General features: G+C 39.0%; 1 protein-coding gene across 1 annotated transcript in view; it reads left to right on the top strand.

Annotated features, from left to right (window-relative positions):
- The window catches only part of LOC126183695 (rhythmically expressed gene 5 protein), a 188,214-nt gene extending 171,505 nt beyond the window's left edge, over positions 1 to 16,709 (top strand). The window contains exons 5-6 of the mRNA XM_049925876.1: positions 8,664 to 8,807; positions 16,147 to 16,709. Of these exons, the coding sequence (XP_049781833.1) occupies positions 8,664 to 8,807; positions 16,147 to 16,253 (251 nt within the window). The 3' untranslated portion in view covers positions 16,254 to 16,709. The remainder of the gene's footprint in view (positions 1 to 8,663; positions 8,808 to 16,146) is intronic.
- Positions 16,710 to 21,023: the final 4,314 nt, after the last annotated feature.

Raw genomic sequence — 21,023 nt, 5'->3', positions numbered from 1 at the left:
ATGTTACGACCTGTTGTTTTCCGCACAGTCGTAACTGCACCGCTAAGTGGACTACGCCTGTCAGAATAGACTAACCGTTTTGCGTCCTCATATTCAAATGCAGCACCTGACCTGCTGCCCAGGGGAAAATAAGCATTAATGGCTCTCTCTAGCCACATGTACTTGGAGGTACTACCCAACCTAGAAACATACGACCTGTAATTGCCATAATTATTAGCCTGTAAATATCTTAAATACTGATAAAATGTTTTGCACTACACCGTTGTCAGTCACCAGTAGGAATATCGTCCGCCCCGATATCTGAGTGGTCAGCGTGACGGATTGCCGTCCTACAGGCCCGGGTTCGATTCCCGGCTGGGTCGTGGATTTTCTCCGCTCAGGGACTGGGTGTTGTGCTGTCTTCATCATCATTTCATCCCCATCCGGCACGCAGGTCGCCCAATGTGGCGTCGAATGTAATAAGGCTTGCCCCGTAAGGTGCCTCCCGGCCAATGACGCCAAACGCTCGTTTATTTATTTAGTAGGAATATCCGCACTTACACCCAATACACCCTGTGTTGTGAATTGGCAGGAGCCAATTCACGGAGTCTGGAGGAAGCCGAAAGGCACGCGATTAAGCTCACGCAGGCTGGCGTGAGGTCTGGAACAGGTCAGAGAAATAAGACTAGCAAAACAAGAGTAACTGGTAGAATACTTAACTTTAATCCACAATTGTAGAACATCTCTCGTTACTGTACAGGCTTCACAATATTAATTATCAAATGCTATGGCGCCTTGCTAGGTCGTAGCAAATGACGTAGCTGAAGGCTATGCTAACTATCGTCTCGGCAAATGAGAGCGTATTTGTCAATGTAGCTTCGCTAGCAAGTCGGCTGTACAACTGGGGCGAGTGCTAGTAAGTGTCTCTAGACCTGCCGTGTGGCGGCGCTCGGTCGGCAATCACTGACAGTGGCGACACGGGGGTCCGACGTATACTAGCGGACCGCGGCCGATTTAAAGCTACCACCTAGTGTGGTGTCTGGTGGTGACACCACACCCTGTATCTAACTGAACAGAAGCAGTTCAGAGAGTTTGTTGCAGTAAACCGGAATTTCAACCCAAGAACGAACTAGCAATACTCCACGGAAATACGCGAAGCACACACCCTCATTTAAATAATTACGGGTTAGATCGTGTGCTGCAAAATTTAAAACAGCTCCGTGTATGCTTAGGGAGAGACAAATATTTGACGTCGACATCCAGTTTAATAACACAGCTAAATTGACATCCAGCACTGTCGACGAGAAGCAGATAGTGGATGTAGATTTAATCCGTGAGCACAAACTCTTTGACTAGATCCTCGACAAAATCATGATACTAATGATAAAATGCTCTGGTTGTCTATATTAAAAGAACTGTTTACTGTTAAAACAACTTTGAAACATCTAATACGTGTGAAACATTCCATGAGAAATTTAATAATAGTCTCAGTTCTGGAATCAATAAACACAATTCATTTACAGACAATTAACTTTCCGACCAGCAAGGTAAAGCTAAACACTTAATTAGGGAAGTTTACAAAAAAGAGAGGAAAAATTTGATTTGGAACAGCTTTACAATTAGTTCGTTGTGGCGTTTCACAATACAAAACCGTAGTCAAATAGATACTCTCATACCAATTATCTGTTGTTCAGTCGTTATGAACGGCATACATGTATCCGATGCACGATGTGACGAGTCTGCCAGAGCTACGAAAGTCATTGGAAGAACAGAACTATGGTGTGATCTGACTGCAGTAATCGTACTCAGTGCAACGAAGGATCCTTAGCATGCCTACAGAAGCTGCGATGATAACGAAAGACAGATATCCAATGATGGCAGAAATAGTACGCAAAAGGAAATTAAAAGAAGATAAAATTGTTAAGCTGTGAGGTGAGGACGCCGTAGTTGAAAATGCTACTGAAGAAACCAAGAGGTTTATTATTAGAATGTGAGTCAAATGTTATGAAAAAGTATCATTATTTACCGGAACAGGTGCTGAATGGTAAGTTTACTACAATCTGCATTGAAGCAAACGCCAAATCTATTCCGTAGCACAGCAAAAATGAGATGGCACAGCTCAATTGGAAGAGGCTTTTACAGTTTATTGCCGTAATTTGTCTAGAAATTCGCCTGATTTCCAAAACAAACAGGGAGCAAACACCCATACAGACGTTAGCTTAGAACTTTCAAAACTGTGAAGTTCCTTTAGTAGAGACAAGTAGCGAAACTAGCGACCATAGTTGATTAATATACTGCCTATCTAGGAAAATTTTGAAGAAAATGGCGTTGATTTTTCAAAGAGGGAGGAATAGTTATACAAGCAAACTGCAAGTTTTTTACCCTGAGTGCGAATCCCCACTCTTACGAATTCTGCGAGAAATAGTTGGCATAAAACACCGAAAAGGCAATAGAAAAGCTTCTGGCAGTGAAGAAACAACATTATACAGTACAGATGACACCTTGGTGACAGGCACTAATAGTTTGGTAGGGAAGTTGAAAGGCGAGAAGCATATTTCAAGAAAGCCTTCATGACAGAAACCTGAATGTGATGCAATTCAGGCAAGTGAGAGCGGTATAAATCAGAGACAAGGTCTGCCATACGAGCTAGTGAATAGAGACGGTCGTTTGTGGAAAACTCGCAGCGGATCGATGGATATGCCCTACATACTATCATCAAGAAAATTGGATACCATGTAATTGTCTCCACAATCCAAATAGAGAGCCGAGTGACGAGAAGCTGCAAAGAGTCCAGATGACAAAGTGAAGGATGACACTTAAAATCACAAGCAATTGAGACAAAACCTCACTGCGCCTCGTGACAATTCAGCAGCTATATTGACGTAAATGGATATAGAGATGAGAGAGATCACGTCTAAAACGGAAAAGGACAGAATTCCAAGTCCAAATGGCATGCCAGTGGAGTGATAAAATTTACATGAGCTGATTTAACAATGAATACATGATCCAGGCACGTGACGCTGCCAAGTCCGCCTTCAACAGTTAGCCCCCATGCTTCTGTATGCGGTTACTAATTCTTGGATATTAACTTATAACTTTTGGATATACTATAAAACATCACCTGTTAACAGTCATCCCACGTGGACGACTTGCTACTTCTAGTGCACGGCAGCAGTCGAGGTTCGATAGGAAATACAAGGGGTAGTCAATGTTTTAATCAACACTTCCAAAAAATAAAGTTAGGTAACCAATTTGTTTGCGAGTACATGTCTGTAGTCCTGGTATACATTTAAATCCCAGTGCCACAGTGCCGCAGCGCACCGAAGGAAGAGCCAGTACCAAGTGTCGCACCTCATTGAGTATAGTGCAATTATTTAATTTCAGCAGCAGTGGAAAGTTGTAGCTGTGTCGGGTCGAGCCAAGTGACTTCTTTACCGGGTACGAGCCTTCATCTAGAAAAATAATTTTGTCTATTAGGAAGATTCGTTACAAAATAACGTATAGCCTGTTACTTCGGGGAAAGCGTTGTAACATGAGGATGCCGTGCGCAGATTCGTGGTTTGGGCGGACCTTGGTGCTCGGTCCCTATTTGAGATAAGAACATGGTTAAAAAGTTCTTGATTTAGCGCGGACGAGTGGCCCCTTGTAGAGCATTTCAACCATCTGTCTTATAGTGACTCTTTCAAGCAATATTTGAACGACAAACTGGAGTTGGGAATGGTGCACCGTTCGGGTTTTTCGTGAAAAAAACACGGTTTTCGTTAGGGTTTTTTTTTTACTTGTGCCGCTTATATTTTTCAAGCATTTGAAAATCGGTTCAAATTTTATAAGAAGGTAGATAAATACATGTAATTAATGATCGCCCTGTTGTTTTGTGAAAGCTTTATCCGTTGCCACGATATAAGCAACATGATTCTAAAGACAATAAAAAATTCTATACCGGATGTGTCGTCACCCGAGTGAACAAAAATGTACGTCGGTTGCCAAGCTATGGCGGTCTAATATCAAAATTATGCTGGAGTGAAGGTTTGGAACCAGGATGAGAAATGCTCCTATTATAGCACAAAAAAGGTGAATATGTCCTGGGTAGAGTTAGGGATGCAAAAGAAGGGAACTAGCTTTTCGATTTATTCTGGCAGCTTCAAAGACAACGTCTTGACATATTCACGCATTATTATGCAGTTAACTCTACTTCCCTAGGGCAGTGACCGCTCTTAGCTGCAAGGTGTTGGTAATCTTGCATGTTGCCATCTATAGGCTGAAGTCCCTGATTTCGCGTCCAAAATTCAGTAGATTCGTCAGCCGCAGTAAACAGTATATGATACCATATTGCTGAAGAGCATACGTGTAATAGCCAAAACGTTTTTCTGGGAGGATAAAATTTTGGGGGGAGGGAGGATTTGCTCCTGAGTGAAGGGGGCGCGGGGAGAAACCCCACCACGTATCATGTTACTTTATTTGACACGGCCGGCCGCGGTGGTCTCGCGGTTCTAGGCGCGCAGTCCGGAACCGTGCGACTGCTACGGTCGCAGGTTCGAATCCTGCCTCGGGCATGGATGTGTGTGATGTCCTTAGGTTAGTTAGGTTTAAGTAGTTCTAAGTTCTAGGGGACTGATGACCACAGCTGTTAAGTCCCATAGTGCTCAGAGCCATTTTTTGACACGATGCTTTATATTACACGACAAAGATAGGAATACTGACAAGAAGAAAAGCGCGAATATGTCAAGATGTTTTGATTTAAATGTCTTTGAAGCTGCCAGATAAGTCGAAAAGCTAATTCAATTTTTTACGAAACGCTAATTTCCTTCTTTTACATCCATAACTCTGCCTATATGCTATGATTGGAGCATTTTTCATCCTGGTCTATCATGTGGTTAATATGTAGCTGTTGTTTATCAGGAGGTCGAATTAAATGGTTCTCCGTCGACTTTTCTAGCTCTTTTAGTCCACTCCAGCGAACCATATGCTAGTGAACTCACTTTACACTTCCTCGTCAAGGTTGCTGATATGCAGCCAATGTTTCGTTAGTCTTTGTCGAAATGCGTTCAGTGGTGGCACGGGTCTGAAAGCCAGCAGTTGATTTCTTCCACGATTTGCGTTTCTTACAGTCATCAGTTTTGAGAAACGGAACCATAAAAGGGGTCTCTTTGTAATACCCACCCTGATCACCAAAACAGCCATACCAAAAGGTTCACAGTCTAGGGAAACGCAACATGTGGCAAGACTGACGTGAGTAATCAAGTGACTCCAAGACTACTTGTGCATCTGTCCTCTGTTATATCTTGCCAAATTTGTAGTTGGTTTGGTAACTTCTTGACAGAGCGAACGACCGACCACGATGTCTGATGAGGACAAACTCCCTGTCAGTTCGAGGCGGGGGTATTGGGAGGTTTGGATGGTGAGGCAGTAGTGTGGAGTGTAGTACGTTGTCTCAGACGGAGCTTCAGCCAAGGTTCACAAATAATTTGGAATGCACCTCGGGGGAGTATCAATGATTTTGCGATTAATTTAGCTGCGTTCCCAGACCTCCCATAAACGACGTAATCATCTACGCAGAAGTGATATCTGATAAAAGATATAACCATATCAAATCTGATTTGGAAAAATAGTGAAGCGTCAGTAACTAAACAATAATGTAGAGAAAGACTATGTTGTAAATGTAACTGCTTCCGACTACACGAACGATACATCATGCCTGGAGACAGATATGTCAGATGTATTGATGCAGCAGTACTTCATCTGGAGATAATGAAGTACGAGTTCACAAAGGTTGAATGATTGGCACAGAAAATGGGATGCTTCGCCTTACTGCGTAATAATACACGAATATGTCAAGCCGTTGTCTTTAAAGCTGCCAGAATAAGTCGGAAAGCTAGTTCCCTTCTTTTACATCCCTAACTCTGCCCAGCACGAATCACCTTTGTGTGCTATAACAAGAGCATTTTTCATCCTGGTTCCAAACCTTCACTCTACCATAATTTTGAAATTCCACATCTACATCTACATCCATACTCCGCAAGCCACCTGACGCTGTGTGGCGGAAGGTGCCTTGAGTATCTCTATCGGTTCTCCCTTCTATTCTAGCTTGGCAACCGACGTACATTTTTGTTCAATCGGGCGACGACTCATCCGGTATAGGTTTTTTTAATTGTGTTTCGAATCATGTTGCCTATATCTTGGCAACGGATAACGCTTTCGCAAAACAACAGGACGATCATTAATTACATGTATTTATCTACCTTCTTACAAAATTTGAACTGATTTGCAAATGTTGGAAACACATAAGCGGCACGCCTTAAAAAATAAAATAAAAATAAAAAATAAAAATAAAAAACACTCACAAAAACCGTGTTTTTTGCACAAGAAACCCGAACGGTGCACCATTGCCAACTCCTGTCCGTCGTTCAAACATTGCTTGATACAGAATGAGATTTTCACTCTGCAGCGGAGTGTGCGCTGATATGAAACTTCCTGGCAGATTAAAACTGTGTGCCCGACCGAGACTCGAACTCGGGACCTTTGCCTTTCGCGGACAAGTGCTCTACCAACTGAGCTACCGAAGCACGACTCACACCCGGTCTCACAGCTTTACTTCTGCCAGTATCTCGTCTCCTACCTTCCAAACTTTACAGAAGCTCTCCTGCGAACCTTGCAGAACTAGCACTCCTGAAAGTTAGGATATTGCGGAGACATGGCTTAGCCACAGCCTGGGGGATGTTTCCAGAATGAGATTTTCACTCTGCAGCGGAGTGTGCGCTGATATGAAACTTCCTGGCAGATTAAAACTGTGTGCCCGACCGAGACTCGAACTCGGGACCCCGAGTTCGAGTCTCGATCGGGCACACAGTTTTAATCTGCCAGGAAGTTTCATTGCTTGATACAGTTACAGTAAGACAGGTACAGTTTAAAAAGGCCTCTACCACTCTGCTGAAGTATGTGCAATCCTCAGATAGCACTAACAACTCACCTAAGCATGTATAAAGAAGGCTAATGTGAGTTATCACAAGCCTGTTTGCTTTGCGGGGTGCTAAATGAAAAAACTTCAGGATGAGGAGGAGGAGATTAGCATTTAACATCCCGTCGGCAACGAGATCATTAGAGACGGAGAACAAGCTTTCTTCCCATATACTATCACTTGTTAAAATGCAAAGAAACTTTAGTTTGCAGTCAAATGGTACGTATCCTCTGCAACACATTTAATAGTGGTTCACAGTTATAGATGTATCTTGACAACTCTGAGGGGTATCATTCAAAATGAGTGGCTAGTAGACACAGTCATCAACAGAAACACAATATCTTGCTGCTGAAGGTGATATAAAACATATCTGTATCGTCTACATTTTCACTATTTAGGTCATTTTAACCCCCGCCCCCCCCCCCCCCCCCAACACACACACACACACACACACAAACAAACAGATAAACAACACAAGTGCATTATAAATGTAGATGTGTCAATTGCATTTCCAAACCTGTAAGTTATATCTTTTATGTAACACACCTTTATCTTTCGGAATCTCTACAAACTTTTCTCCTTCTCTTTTTTGTACACCTGCTGAGTGATCATTATCTCTGTGTCTTTAAAAGTGCCTGTCTACCTCTTTGAAATTTTGTTTTTTACTTTATTTTATTTTGTCCAAATCCAACTCACTCCCTCCTTAACTTTGATACCACTTAGCATAGATTTAAAAGTGCACCCATGACTTCTTTCAAGTTAAACTTTTTATTTTCAACATAATAGTTACAAGCAGCTGAGTATTTGCAATGTTCTGAAATTTTAGCCTTGGCTGTCAGTGCATTGTTATGTCTGATTCTCTTTCTAACAACTCATTTTCTTCAGATCTAGTGACTTTTCTTTCCTTCTTATTGCTGTCCCTTCTATGCTTCTTTCTCCACTGTTACCATTACGTTTATATTGTCCCTCTCTACATCAGTTCCCTTTTTTGCAGCTGGTAAGAATTTCTTCATAAGAGTCAAATACCACAAAAATTAGTGTATGTTAGTTTCAATTCATCATGTAGCCCACAGCAGAAATGTAGTTGTTACTTCTGACAAGACTCTGTCTTGAGTTGAAACACACCAGATACAAAACTACGATACTTTTCATTTGACAACTTAAGTTAACAAAAACTGATCCAATAATCTATGACTCCAGTCCAGGTTTGGATCATAGTTTACATATGCTGCTAGTAATGGCACTGCAAGTACCCTGTGATACAAAATAAAATCTGTCTCAGTAATAGTCATTTTGCTCAGTGTAAATGTTATACTTGGTGTAAATCTTATTCATAGAGACAAACATTATAGTGTGTGCATGACACACACACACACACACACACCAAAGCATTATTACTGAGATGTGTATGTAATTATTAACATCTCTCTAAAACTGGAACCTTTATGCAACTCACATATGCTAATCATGACATGTAAATGTAGATTTGATTATCTGAAAGTGTATGTTCTATTACTTCAAATGGCTGATAGCATGCCTGTAGAAGTTATTCTAAAATTATTCATAACTCTGATGAAGTTATTAAAATAAACTGTGTGATCAGAAAGTACAATGTCTAAACATTAGGGAGATGAAGGGAAAGAAACATTTAATATATTAGGTAATTTCCTTACCTGATTACACATGAATTGTATTTTCAAATGATAATAAAAAATATATTGTTTTGTAGAGCACAACGAAAGTGATGATGGAAACATAGGTTCCCAAGGAGCTGCCTCAACTAATGTTCATCAGTATCTGCCCACTGAATCACAGGGATACCTCATGGGTCCAATGGTCATGAAACTGCTGCCTGATGGGAATCCAGTTCCAGGTACTGTTTTTCCTCAGAAATGAGAGGAACTCTGTTTTGTTACGTTATATCAATGCACAATAATTCACAGGTTATTCACTTGTTAAGCTGAAAAGTAAAGTGATAGAGTAATATTGTTGTACACACACTTACCATACTTCACATATCAGAAAACTGTCTGTGCCACTCACATGAAAGGCTGGAAATATTTTATCTTCTGCATCACACTCCAACACTAAACCACAATAGGAGCCTATAGACAGAAAGTTTTCATTTACCTAATAATCTTTATTGTAGGTATCTAAGGCAAAGGCAGAAAAGTGTTGCTTCGCAATGTAAACTATGTCATCAAAAGTATCCGGACACCCCCAAAAACAAATGGTTTTCAAATGAGGTGCATTGTGCTGCCACCTACTGTCAGGTATTCCATATTAGCGACCTCAGTAGTCATTAGACATCATGAGAGAGCAGAATGGACCCCTCCATGGAACTCATGGACTTTGAACGTGGTCAGAAGATGGGGTTTCACTTGTGTCATAAGTTTGTACCCAAGATTTCCACACTCCTAAACATCCCTAGGCCCACTGTTTCCACTGTGATACTGAAGTGGAAATGTGAAGTGGCATGTGCAGCATAAAAGCGTTCAGGCTGACCTCATATGTTGACTGACAGAGTCTGCCGACAGTTGAAGAGGGTCCTAATGTGTAATAGGTAGACATCTATCCAGACCATCATACAGGAATTCCAAACTGCATGAGGATCCACTGCAAGTACTAGGACAGTTAGGCAGGAGGTGAGAAAACTTGGATTTCATGGTTGAGCGGCTGCTCATAAGCCACACATCATGCCGGTAAATGCCAAATGATGCCTGGTATAAGGAGCATAAACATTGGATGATTGAACAGTGGAAAAACATTGTGTGAAGTGGTGAATCACAGTATACAATGTGGCAATCTGATGGCAGGGTGTGGGTATAGTGAATGCTTGGTGAATGTTATCTGCCAGCGTGTGTAGTGCTAACAGTAAAATTCAGAGGTGATGGTGTTATGGTGTGGTTGTGTTTTTGATCAAGGGGGCTTTTACCCCTTGTTGTTTAGCGTGGCACTATCACAACACAGGCCTACATTGATGTTTTAAGCACCTTCTTGCTTCCCACTGTTGAAGAGTAGTTCGGGGATGGCAATTGCACCTTTCAACATGATCGAGCACCTTTTCATAATGCACGGTGCATGGCAGAGTAGTTACACAACAATCACATCCCTGAAATGGACTGGCCTCCACAGAGTCCTGACCTGAATTGTATAGAACACCTCTGAGATGTTTTGGAACATCAACTTCATACAGGCCTCACCAACAGACATCGATACCTCTCCTCAGTGCAGCACTACGTGACGAATGCGTTGCCATTCCCCAATAAACCTTCCAACTCCTGATTCAACGTATGCCTGTGAGAGTGGATGCTGTCATCAAGGCTAAGGGTGGGCCAACACCGTATTGAATTCCAGCATTACAGATGGAGGGTGCCACAAACTTGTAAGTCATTTTCAGCCAGGTGTCTGGATACTTTTGATCACATAGTGTATATCATCAACCTAAGAAAATGTGATTTCTCCTAAGCTCAGCTCTGAACATCAGGTGGATGATATAAAAAGAAAATTCTATTTTTAAAAAAGTGTCAGAGAACAACATTTGTTCATAATTAAATAGATCTTAGTATACTTCTGTTGCGTTATGCAAATTTTAAAATGTACATTTGCTGTACAGAGTTCAATGCACAAGAAGAGAAACTTAAAACAGCTTATAATATATTATATACATTAACATTTGCAAATAAGTGAGAGATGAGAAACAATAGATACATTACTGTAAAAGATAGTCTTTCTCTGCAAATAGTCCAGCTATAACATGGTACTGGAAGAGGGAAGGGAAACAATCAAAACAAGGCTTAAATATGCACTAAACCAGGTCTGTACCAAAGGAGTGGCAAGATAGCCCCCCACCAAGGGTCTAGACACAGAGGGGATGCAGAAACTGATTAACAATAAGAAACAAAAAAGAAAGACCACTTAAGAATTAACTGGGAGAGTTATGCGAGTTCTCCTGCCCTCGTGTTTGTATCTTCTGCCTACTAGAAAAAGCCTTTTCCTTGGTCTACAATTGTAAATACACACTGTTGTGGCATTGTTGTTTCTACAGTGTCTTTTTGTCCAAGTAGTAACATAAAGAAATGGTTTCTAACCAACAGCTGTGGCACTTCTGCCAGGGGCATATCATCACCTCACTACATCTCTTCAGTGAATGGATACTAAGTGATTAAATAGATGGTTAAAAGCAAGTGATATCAAGTAAAAATATGTAGCATACTAATACTTATGAGGTTTTTGAAATCTAACAGTATTATGAAAAGGATGGAGTGAAACAATATTATGAAAAGAAAAGTTGCTACGCACCATAGAGTGGAGATGCTGAGTTGCAGATAGGCACAACAAAAAGACTGTCACAAATAAAGCTTTTGGCCATTAAGGCATTCGTCAGCAATAGACATAGACACACAACCACAAACATCCACACACATGCAAATGCAACTCACACATACGACTGCAGCCACATGCAACTTAAGTTACAGTGTGCTTTCAATTGCCTGTGACTGCAGTCATGTGTGTGAGTTGCATTTGTGTGTGTGTGCATGTGTGTCTACATCTATTGTTGATGAAGGCCTTAATGGCCAAAAGCTTTATTTGGGACAGTCTTTTTGTTGTGCCTATCTGTAACTCAGCATCTCCGCTATATGGTGAGTAGCAACTTTCCTTTTCATAATATTGTTACAGTCCATCCTGGCTTTTCCATTGTTTGTTTTTTGAAATCTGGTGGAAGAAAAGCAAATTTTATTTGCCACATATTGTGAAACTGGTGAAGTACCTAGTGAAACAATTGTATCTACTTTTCAAAGTACAACGTTGCTTATATATTGCATGGCTTAATGATCTGTCAAAAGTTAGCTCAAAACCTCACGTATTAAGCAAGTAAGCAACAAACATTAGACACTCATTTCACATCATTCAAGTTTGAAAACATAGCATATCTAAATTGTTGAAATTCACCATTTTTGCACATTATTTAACACTTAAATATGGAACTATCTTTTCTTTTGAAAGTTTTGGCCATTTTCACTCTCATTCCTGCTTTGGAATTTCAATAATTTTCTTGAAAGAAAGACATCTATTGCTACTATCAATAGCTAAACACAATTAATAAAATAATATGATATCAGAAGATCCAACTTTTTCTCCATGACCATTATAATGTATCATTGCAAACATATAGTAAACAGAATTATTTTAACGTAAGTACTATTGCAAGGAAATTTCTTAATGTATAACCATGGAAACCTCTGTACATAAAACTTGTCAGATCCAAATGTGTTAGACAGGGTGTCCATTACATTTCACAGAAAACACTTAGAAATAGGAAATTATTTATTACAAATAACATCATCACAGATATCTGGCACACACTTTAACCACTTATTCCTATCCCATTTAGTTTGTTTACTTATCTGAAAACCTTTCATGGATTTGTGTATTACCAGAATCACACTTTTATGCTCTATAGCCTATTTTCGCCTCTGGAAGTGCTTTGTGTGGAAATGCAAAATTACACCAGGGTTCTGAGTCTTCGTTAAGCTCCCTGTTTAGATTGCTACATAAACAAGTTCACAGATCATTTGAATACAAAGCATACTGCACCCATAGGACCAAGAGTAGGTAGCAGAACTCTGTGGTGTGTAACCTGACATTTGGATTGACTGAGTTTATTTTGTTTACTTACATTCAGTAGCTCAGCCTGATTCTGAAAGAAAGTAGGGAGTGCTTCTGTTCAATTTTATTCTTCAGTATTTCAACTGATGTCCCTTTCTGTTGCCATTGTTTGAAGTACCAAAGCTTTATATGGTCTGTCATCAAAACAACTACTGTGATTACAGAAAAAAACTAATGCTAAGCAACTCCTATCATGATTAATACCCCACAGACAAGTAAAAAGAATGTGTTTTTCCATATTTAGGTTTTTAGCTGAATGATTATGGAAGTATTTGGGCTACCGGCTACATTCCAACTATCGGAAATATGTTGCAAGTATTTGACAGCTACTGTTGTCTTAAACATATCTCTTCTTCAGAGTGGGAGGCAAGACACACAAGGCTCTTTTCTCACAAAAGTTCTGTTTCTTTTATTTTCACACAAACCTATCTTCAAGGCAGATGTTTATATGCAGTTCATGTGTGTTGTAACTTTAATGAAGATTAACTAATCTCAGTGAAGTAAAGAGAAGTCAATATTACAATTACATTAGAGTGACTAACTTTTTTAATTTAGTTCTTTATCACCTCATCACCTGTAAACCAAAGACCTTTTTGTAGCCTTGTGCCACTAGATGTGAGTATTGATACTTGGAGGCTAGTTTGAGTTTTTTGAATTCATAGACTGTGTGAACTGCTCTTCCTTATTTTGTTTCTGACTTGCATTCCCAGTTATTGACAGTCTTAGCAACTCATGAGCTACAACATATTATGGTCAAAGGTGGGTGCAGAAAATGATCATAGCAGTGAATGCTATCCTCATAATAATTCCATTTAAATTTATGTCAAGGAGGTGATCTATTGATGAACAAGAATCCAAAGAAAAATCATTTAAAGAATTTACACAAATATTTTCCTAAGGCTATCATTTTACAGCAGTTCTAATACTTTTTTATTTTTTTATTTATTTATCATTGAGCACTGCATATGCTGTTGGTGTTGACTCATAAATGAGTTATATCTAGCATATGTAATAACTGAGAAATACAAATGTGTAGTGGAATACATTTCTAGACAGTACACACATTAATAATCAGATATTAAGGTGTACTATTACAAAATCAGTAGAAATAAAACATATCACTGATATAACAACTGGAGACATACGAAGTTTAATACAAAATATCATTTTTAAAACATGTTAAAAAAATTTCTATAGTGAAAAACGCTTTTTGCTTAAACTGTCTTTGTGTAGTGTTACTGAAAGTACTCAGTGACATATTTCACGCTTATGGTGGTAGCATGGTAAATAACTGTATCCCTATATATGTATCATTATTATATATTTATTTAAGTCCTATGGTGGGATTTAAATCTTCTGCCCATGCTGTGTGTCATGGTTATGGCAGTAGGTTTTTCTTCATATGCACCAAGCAACTAAATATATAAAAGGATGTAACAGTCAGTACTTCTGGTTTTCTTAACACAGTTTGTAGGATTCATAATTTCTTACATCAGTGATATACCGGTACTGTAGGTATGTTCATCGAAGCAAACTGTTATAGTAGATGAAATTGAGGCGTATGATACTTTAAAATAACATATAGTAATGTGAATAAAATAAATTGACACCTGTTTACAGAAAGAGTGCTGTAGTTGAGTACTGAACTCCACCAAGTTTCTGCTTAAAATAAGCTGTACACAAAATGACATCAACTTTGTTACATATTATTGAATGATAGCTTCATTGTTTTCCAAGGCAAATAAAAGTTCACATGAAGTTTATAGAAGAAAGATAGAAGAATGAAACTGCTATCACAGAGTGCTGCTAGAGATGCTGAAAAATTCTCAAGCAAGTAAAGTACCTTGCTATAAGTAGGTATTAGAAGCACATATGTATACAGGGTGTTACAAAAAGGTACGGCCAAACTTTCAGGAAACATTCTTCACACACAAATAAAGAAAAGATGTTATGTGGACATGTGTCCGGAAACGCTTAATTTCCATGTTAGAGCTCATTTTAGTTTCGTCAGTATGTACTGTACTTCCTCGATTCACCGCCATTTTGCCCAATATTGAAGGAAGGTAATGTTGACTTCGGTGGTTGTGCAATTGTGCAAACAGGTCATCAACACAGATTTTCTGTGAACGTTTGGGCAGGCATTGTTTGTGATGTCTTGATTGGGCCCCATGTTCTTCCACCTACGCTCAATGGAGCACGTTATCATGATTTCATATGGGATACTCTACCTGTGCTGCTAGAACATGTGCCTTTACAAGTACGACACAACATGTGGTTCATGCATGATGGAGCTCCTGCACATTTCAGTCGAGGTGTTCGTACGCTTCTCAACAACAGATTCGGTGACCGATGGATCGGTAGAGGCGGACCAATTCCATGGCCTCCATGCTCTCCTGACCTCAACCCTCTTGAATTTCATTTATGAGGGCATTTGAAAGCTCTTGTCTACGCAACCCCGCTACCAAATGTAGAGAGACTCTTCGTGCTCGTATTGTGGATGGCTGTGATACAATACGCCATTCTCCAGGCCTGCATCAGGGATTCCATGCGACGGAGGGTGGATGCATGTATCCTCGCTAACGGAGGACATTTTGAACATTTCCTGTAACAAAGTGTTTGAAGTCAGGCTGATAAGTTCTGTTGCTGTGTGTTTCCATTCCATGATTAATGTGATTTGAAGAGAAGTAATAAAATGAGCTCTAACATGGAAAGTAAGCATTTCCGGACATGTCCACATAACATATTTTCTTTCTTTGTGTGTGAGGAATGTTTCCTGAAAGTTTGATCGTACCTTTTTGTAACAACCTGTAGATCCTAAAATTGTGTAATAAAAGGATATCAGCAAGTTTTTTTTTTAATACAAGAGTTAGTTTAGATTATTGTAAGAATACAGTACTTTGAGGAATTTGAAGTGGAGGAGTCCAAGTAGTACCAAAAACCTTGCTGATCATAACCTGGATTTACCTTTTTCTCATCAAGAAACAGAAATTGTAACAAAAAAGTACCAATAATCTCGAGACAAGAAATAAATCACATGAATTATCTCAATGTTTCATTGTATGAGACATTAAAATTATATTTGTAGCTTTTTAACTCTTGTGAATTACACTGAGAGTCATTTTAAGATACTAAGGAATCCATGTCCCAGTTTGAATGTATCACAACTGTGCTATAGTACAGACCTTCTCAGTTCAAGATAGTACTGTTACCATGTAAATGCACACATCAAAATTTTCATGTAAACCAAAATACTCTGAAGCCTTGTAAAATGTAAATCTGAACTCGGTGGGAAAATGAACCCTATTCCTCCTGAATGAGGCCAGTGTTGTGACCATTGTACTATATGGTCCAGTAAGTATGAACAATAATCAGTGAACCATCTTACAGAAACAGGACATGACGTCTAACTTACATCAACAAATAGGCAATACTCAGAAAAGTTGCTTTTGCATACAGCATTACACAAACTGTGTATGTCTCCTGCTTATAAATTGCTGACAAGCTAGTCCATTCTCCATTTGGTACTCTGCTTTGTTTTACAGGTGAGCAGCAGTTTCCCATAGTGAGGGATGAAGATGCTGAGGAAATGAAGCTCATGCAGTATCAGTACTCACCTCCACCAGAAGACATACTGAAAAAATCTTCATAATCATCAGTCCAACAATAAAAGTGATTTCATTGTTTTATAAAAAGAGCTAGACAGTGAAGTCACAGTTCCACACAAAAGCCAGGACACTGTTATTTTAGTTTCACAGAAAACTATAATTAGTGATGCAGCACTACTCTAAAAATGAGCTGAGCTATAAGAAACCTGTTACAATAAACGTTTTGGCATTATTACATAAATTACCCAAGAAAAGTGTGAAAGAAATAGCTAAAGGTAGTTTATATTTGTGTTTACATCTTTTATTTTATTTACATTACTGACCTGGCCATACTTATCCACAATTATCAGCAATACACAGTACAGGTTTTAATCTAACAGACACAAAATTTGTTATACCTTATCACTGTTTGAGGTGCAAGGAACATGAACTGTATTGGTAAGATGAAACTATGGGCTGGACTATGACACAGATCGGTTCTCTGCTTTTTGTTGGGATTATTGTACACACACACACACACACACACACACACACACACACACACACACACACACACACACACACACACACTCTTGTAATATCTCCTGTGATACATTACAAATGCAGACCCACAACAAAAAATTTTATGCTCCAAAATTTGCATCTAACTGATCTTTTAAACAGATATGTAATGACCTTGTAACATACTGTGCTACATGCCATCTGTTAGTTTGTAAACTGTAGGTGTATTATTATTATTATTATTATTATTATTTATTTTGTCATTATTTATTTACTTATTACTGTTATTTAAATAAAAATTACTTTCCCAGATAATGATCATTTATGTTCAAATGTAGTAAATTATTATTTCTAAGTACAAGATAACTCAGCTTGAGGTGAGACCTTAAAATGTAGTGAATTATAATTTTGAAGCAAAATTCAGTACCAACACGTGTTAGCTAAGTCTTTCTCTGTAAATTAGCAAGGAAGTTTTTGCTTAAAGCAATAGAAATCTTTATGTGTTTGTACAAAATGATTGTTTTAATTTATTATATTTATTTATTTAATAAAGATAAAATTAGTCATTGAATCAAAATCAAATGTACTGATGTATTACAACCAATAGTCTTTAAATACAAACCAAAGACATAGTGAAGATCTTCGAGGAGTGGCATTCACAAACACTACATATTGGTCTCAAAATTGTAATGTAGTGCACCTGAAGATGATTTCCTTCCTCCCATACAACAAAGTGCCAATAACACCATTAACATTATTTCTTTAGCACTTACTTTTAGATTAGTATCATGGAATGGTTGCAGACTGGCATAGGCATCACTTTAAGTATATTGTCTGCCCCATGACACTTTTTACTTATTACTTAATGCTTCAGTGGTGTGGCCATATATATACAACAAATAGTGGAAGCCTTGAAACAGGAAGGATAAAGAAGCAGCCTGGAAAGGACTCTGTTTGCCAGGTAGAAAAAAAGTGCAAGTGGCAGCATGAAGAGAAGAACTAATAAGTTGGATGAAAGTCACTTCAGACCAGCTTATCTGAAAGAAAATTTGGAAACATGATAGGTGGGAAACAACAAAGGAACACTCTTGATGCATTGTTTCAACTGTGATAAAATTTAAAATCTTTTAGGAAAGTCTAAGTATGCTGTTAGCCATTAAGTGTAAATAAGTTATTCGAGACAGGGTTTTTATAAAATCCTAATGAATCCTAATGAATGGTCATGGATGCATGGATACACAAGGTGGTTAATGAAGCTCATCCAGGCCATTAGCAAGCCTTATTGAGTTCACACTAGCAAATTATCTTCAGTGATGTCAGATACTGGGCAATTTACAACAACAAAGTATGTATCATGTATGTTAACAAAAAAAAATCAAATTCAGTAGCTACCATACTTAAAACATTGTGAATTTATAACGCAGTTTTGAATTTTATAGGATTAAACAGAGATTTCAGCAAAGGTAATGTTGGGGGTTTGGGAGAAATGGAGGACATTTAAAGAGTGTTCACAGCACATGTGGTCCGTAGCTCGTGGTCTAACGGCTAGCGTTGCTGCCTCTGGATCACGGGGTGCCGGGTTCGATTCCCGGCTGTGTTGGGGATTTTCTCTGCCCAGGGACTGGGTGTTTGTGTTGTCCTAATCATTTCATCATTATCATCATCATTTGTGACAGTGACTAGATTGGATTATGGACAAATTGGACTGTGAAAAAATTGAGACTTTGTACAGACACTGATGACAGCGCAGTTGAGTGCCCCACAAACCAAATATCACAGCACATGTGCTTTCAGTGGTGTGCAAATGAATAATATATTATTTGGATTTCTTTCATGACACTTGAGTATGAGTGACTAGATATTTAAACCACTCAGTATGCCAACAGTTTGTGTGGGCATGTACAAAAGCTATGAAAGAGCTGATAATGAAAGCTGGAATAATGTTATAGAAAATAGTTGTAAGGATGAATACAGGAATCATAACATACGTTTTGTATCTACTTATACATGAAGTCAATAGATATTTCTTAGCATTCAGTGACTGATAAAGATAAGGGCCGCAATAAAAATAAATTCTTCTCTACCTGGCTACAATTGCTTTTCCTTAGAAGTTGCCTCTAATACGCACACTTATATTTAATGAAAGTTAAGTATAAAGAGGACTGTATACTGTGACTAATCAATTGCTGGACTAACACAATGACTGCCACAAGGCCACCAGCAGATGCAGCAGAGCTTCACGCCATGTGCCCTCCTAAGGCCACACCCTCCAATATCTTTATATAGTGCAGTACCACAAATTAATTTGTATTCCTTGATTGAGTTGACGCTGGTGTACAGGAACTCAGGTAGAATATGTTGATCAGTATTTGACCTCAATTTTTTGCAACTTTACATGGCATACAAATATAACCTGTACTAAACAGAATGGAGCATGTGGCCACCAACAGGCATACAGCATCAGATGTGGATCTCTGCTGTGTTCACTGGTGTCCTCGTAGCAGTCAACGTGCTACAGCAACACAGAAGTTAGGTACAATAGACATCATGCTCCTTTTCAGCTGTTATAGATTTTAGACGAATCATTGTGCCACTTCTTTGTTTAAGAAAGTTTTGCAATAAGGAAACACCATTCCTGTATCCTTAAATCTGAAAAAGGCTGATAGAAGTTGCACAAAGTAAACATTGTTCATATCTATTGTAATTAACCCCAGTGACATTATCAGTGCTGAGGTGTCTCCAACAATGTTAGGTGAAATTCTAGAAAATCAGTTAATAGTGAATGAGTACCAGTATCATATACACAGCTTCTGATTAATATAAACTAAAAAAATAATTGTACTGGAAATGAATGACACACCTACCAGTACCAGATCTTGGCTTCATCTTGTGACAAGGTTGCTGTGGAATGTGGCATCATATGTGTGAAAATAGAAAGTGAATATTACACCGAAAATATTATTTGACCGTATACAATTTTTTGGTATGTACGTGGTGATGATGGTAAAAGTGCTCTTACAGAGTCTGTAGCTTTTCCATTGGGTGCTTCTGTTACAGTTTGAGTGATGAATTATGGGAAGTTGACACAACGAATCGTGACTCGGATATAGGTAGCCAATGAGGTCCTTGTTCCTAATTTTGTATAGTTCATAAATGAAGTTAGATGTTACTTTGTTATGAGAGGTTAGAATTTAACCACATCAGTGGAATTTTTGCCAGAATCGGAAGTAAGAGATATGAGAAGGTTACTACAGTCACAAATTTATATCTCAGGCCATGCTACACGTCAATCTGTTATGGCAATCTCATTTTTGTGTTGAGATTTGTTGACTTCACTCACAAATTATCACATTGCAACCTATCCTAGACCTTGGGCTACACTACGTCTCAGTCTATCCTCAAAACAAGGTTTTTTTTTGTTTTTGTTTTAACATGTTTTGGCTATGCCAACTCATAACCAAACACGACCTAACCCAGGCCTCAGGCTATGCTACAGATCAGTTGGGCACCAGAAACACGTGTTTTGCTTTAACATTCATTGGTTCCATCAACTCACATGCAAACTGTCGTATTCCAACATAACATAGGCCGCAGGCTTCGCTACACACCAGTCTCTCAACACATCTTGGCTTTTCCTGTCACCAAAGAAATATCTAATTCATTAAGAAACCTTACATTTTTATAATAACTATCTTATTCTGGCGTTCCACAAAATGAAAACAAATGTAATGAAAATTGTTAAGGCTTTTGTGGCCACTTGTTGACAAACTGCCTGCCTCGGTTTCTTCGGATGTCGTTAGTTTGATGATTTTTCTGAGGTTTCACCAGCTCAAGTGGCTTGCTTTGTCAAAGCTTCAGCCTCCATTGATGGTGGTGCACTGCACCCTAATGGGTGTCTATTGTGTCATACGTCTGCACGCAAGATTTCCACACTGCTAAACATCCCTAGCTCCACTGTTTCCAATGTGATAGTAAAGTGGAAACGTGAAGGGCCACGCACAGCACAAAAGCGTACAGGCCGAACTAGTCTGTTGACTGACAGAGGCCGCCGACAGTTGAAGAGGGTCGTAATGTGTAATAGGCAGACATCTGTCCAGACTGTCACACAGGAATACCAAACTGCATTAGGATCTACTGCAAGTACTAGGACAGTTAGGTCGGAGGTGAGAAAACTTGGATTTCATGGTCGAGCGCCTGCTCATAAGCCACACATCACGCCGGTAAATGCCAAACGACGCCTCTCTTGGTGTAAGGAGCGAAAATATTGGACGATTGATCAGTGGAAAAACGTTGTGTGGAGTGACGAATACCGT

This window comes from Schistocerca cancellata, chromosome 4 (genome assembly GCF_023864275.1).
Source record: "Schistocerca cancellata isolate TAMUIC-IGC-003103 chromosome 4, iqSchCanc2.1, whole genome shotgun sequence".
Taxonomy (NCBI): Eukaryota; Metazoa; Arthropoda; class Insecta; order Orthoptera; family Acrididae; genus Schistocerca; species Schistocerca cancellata.
The sequence above is the reverse complement of the archived record's forward strand: the minus strand, read 5'-3'. Positions and strand labels throughout refer to the sequence as shown.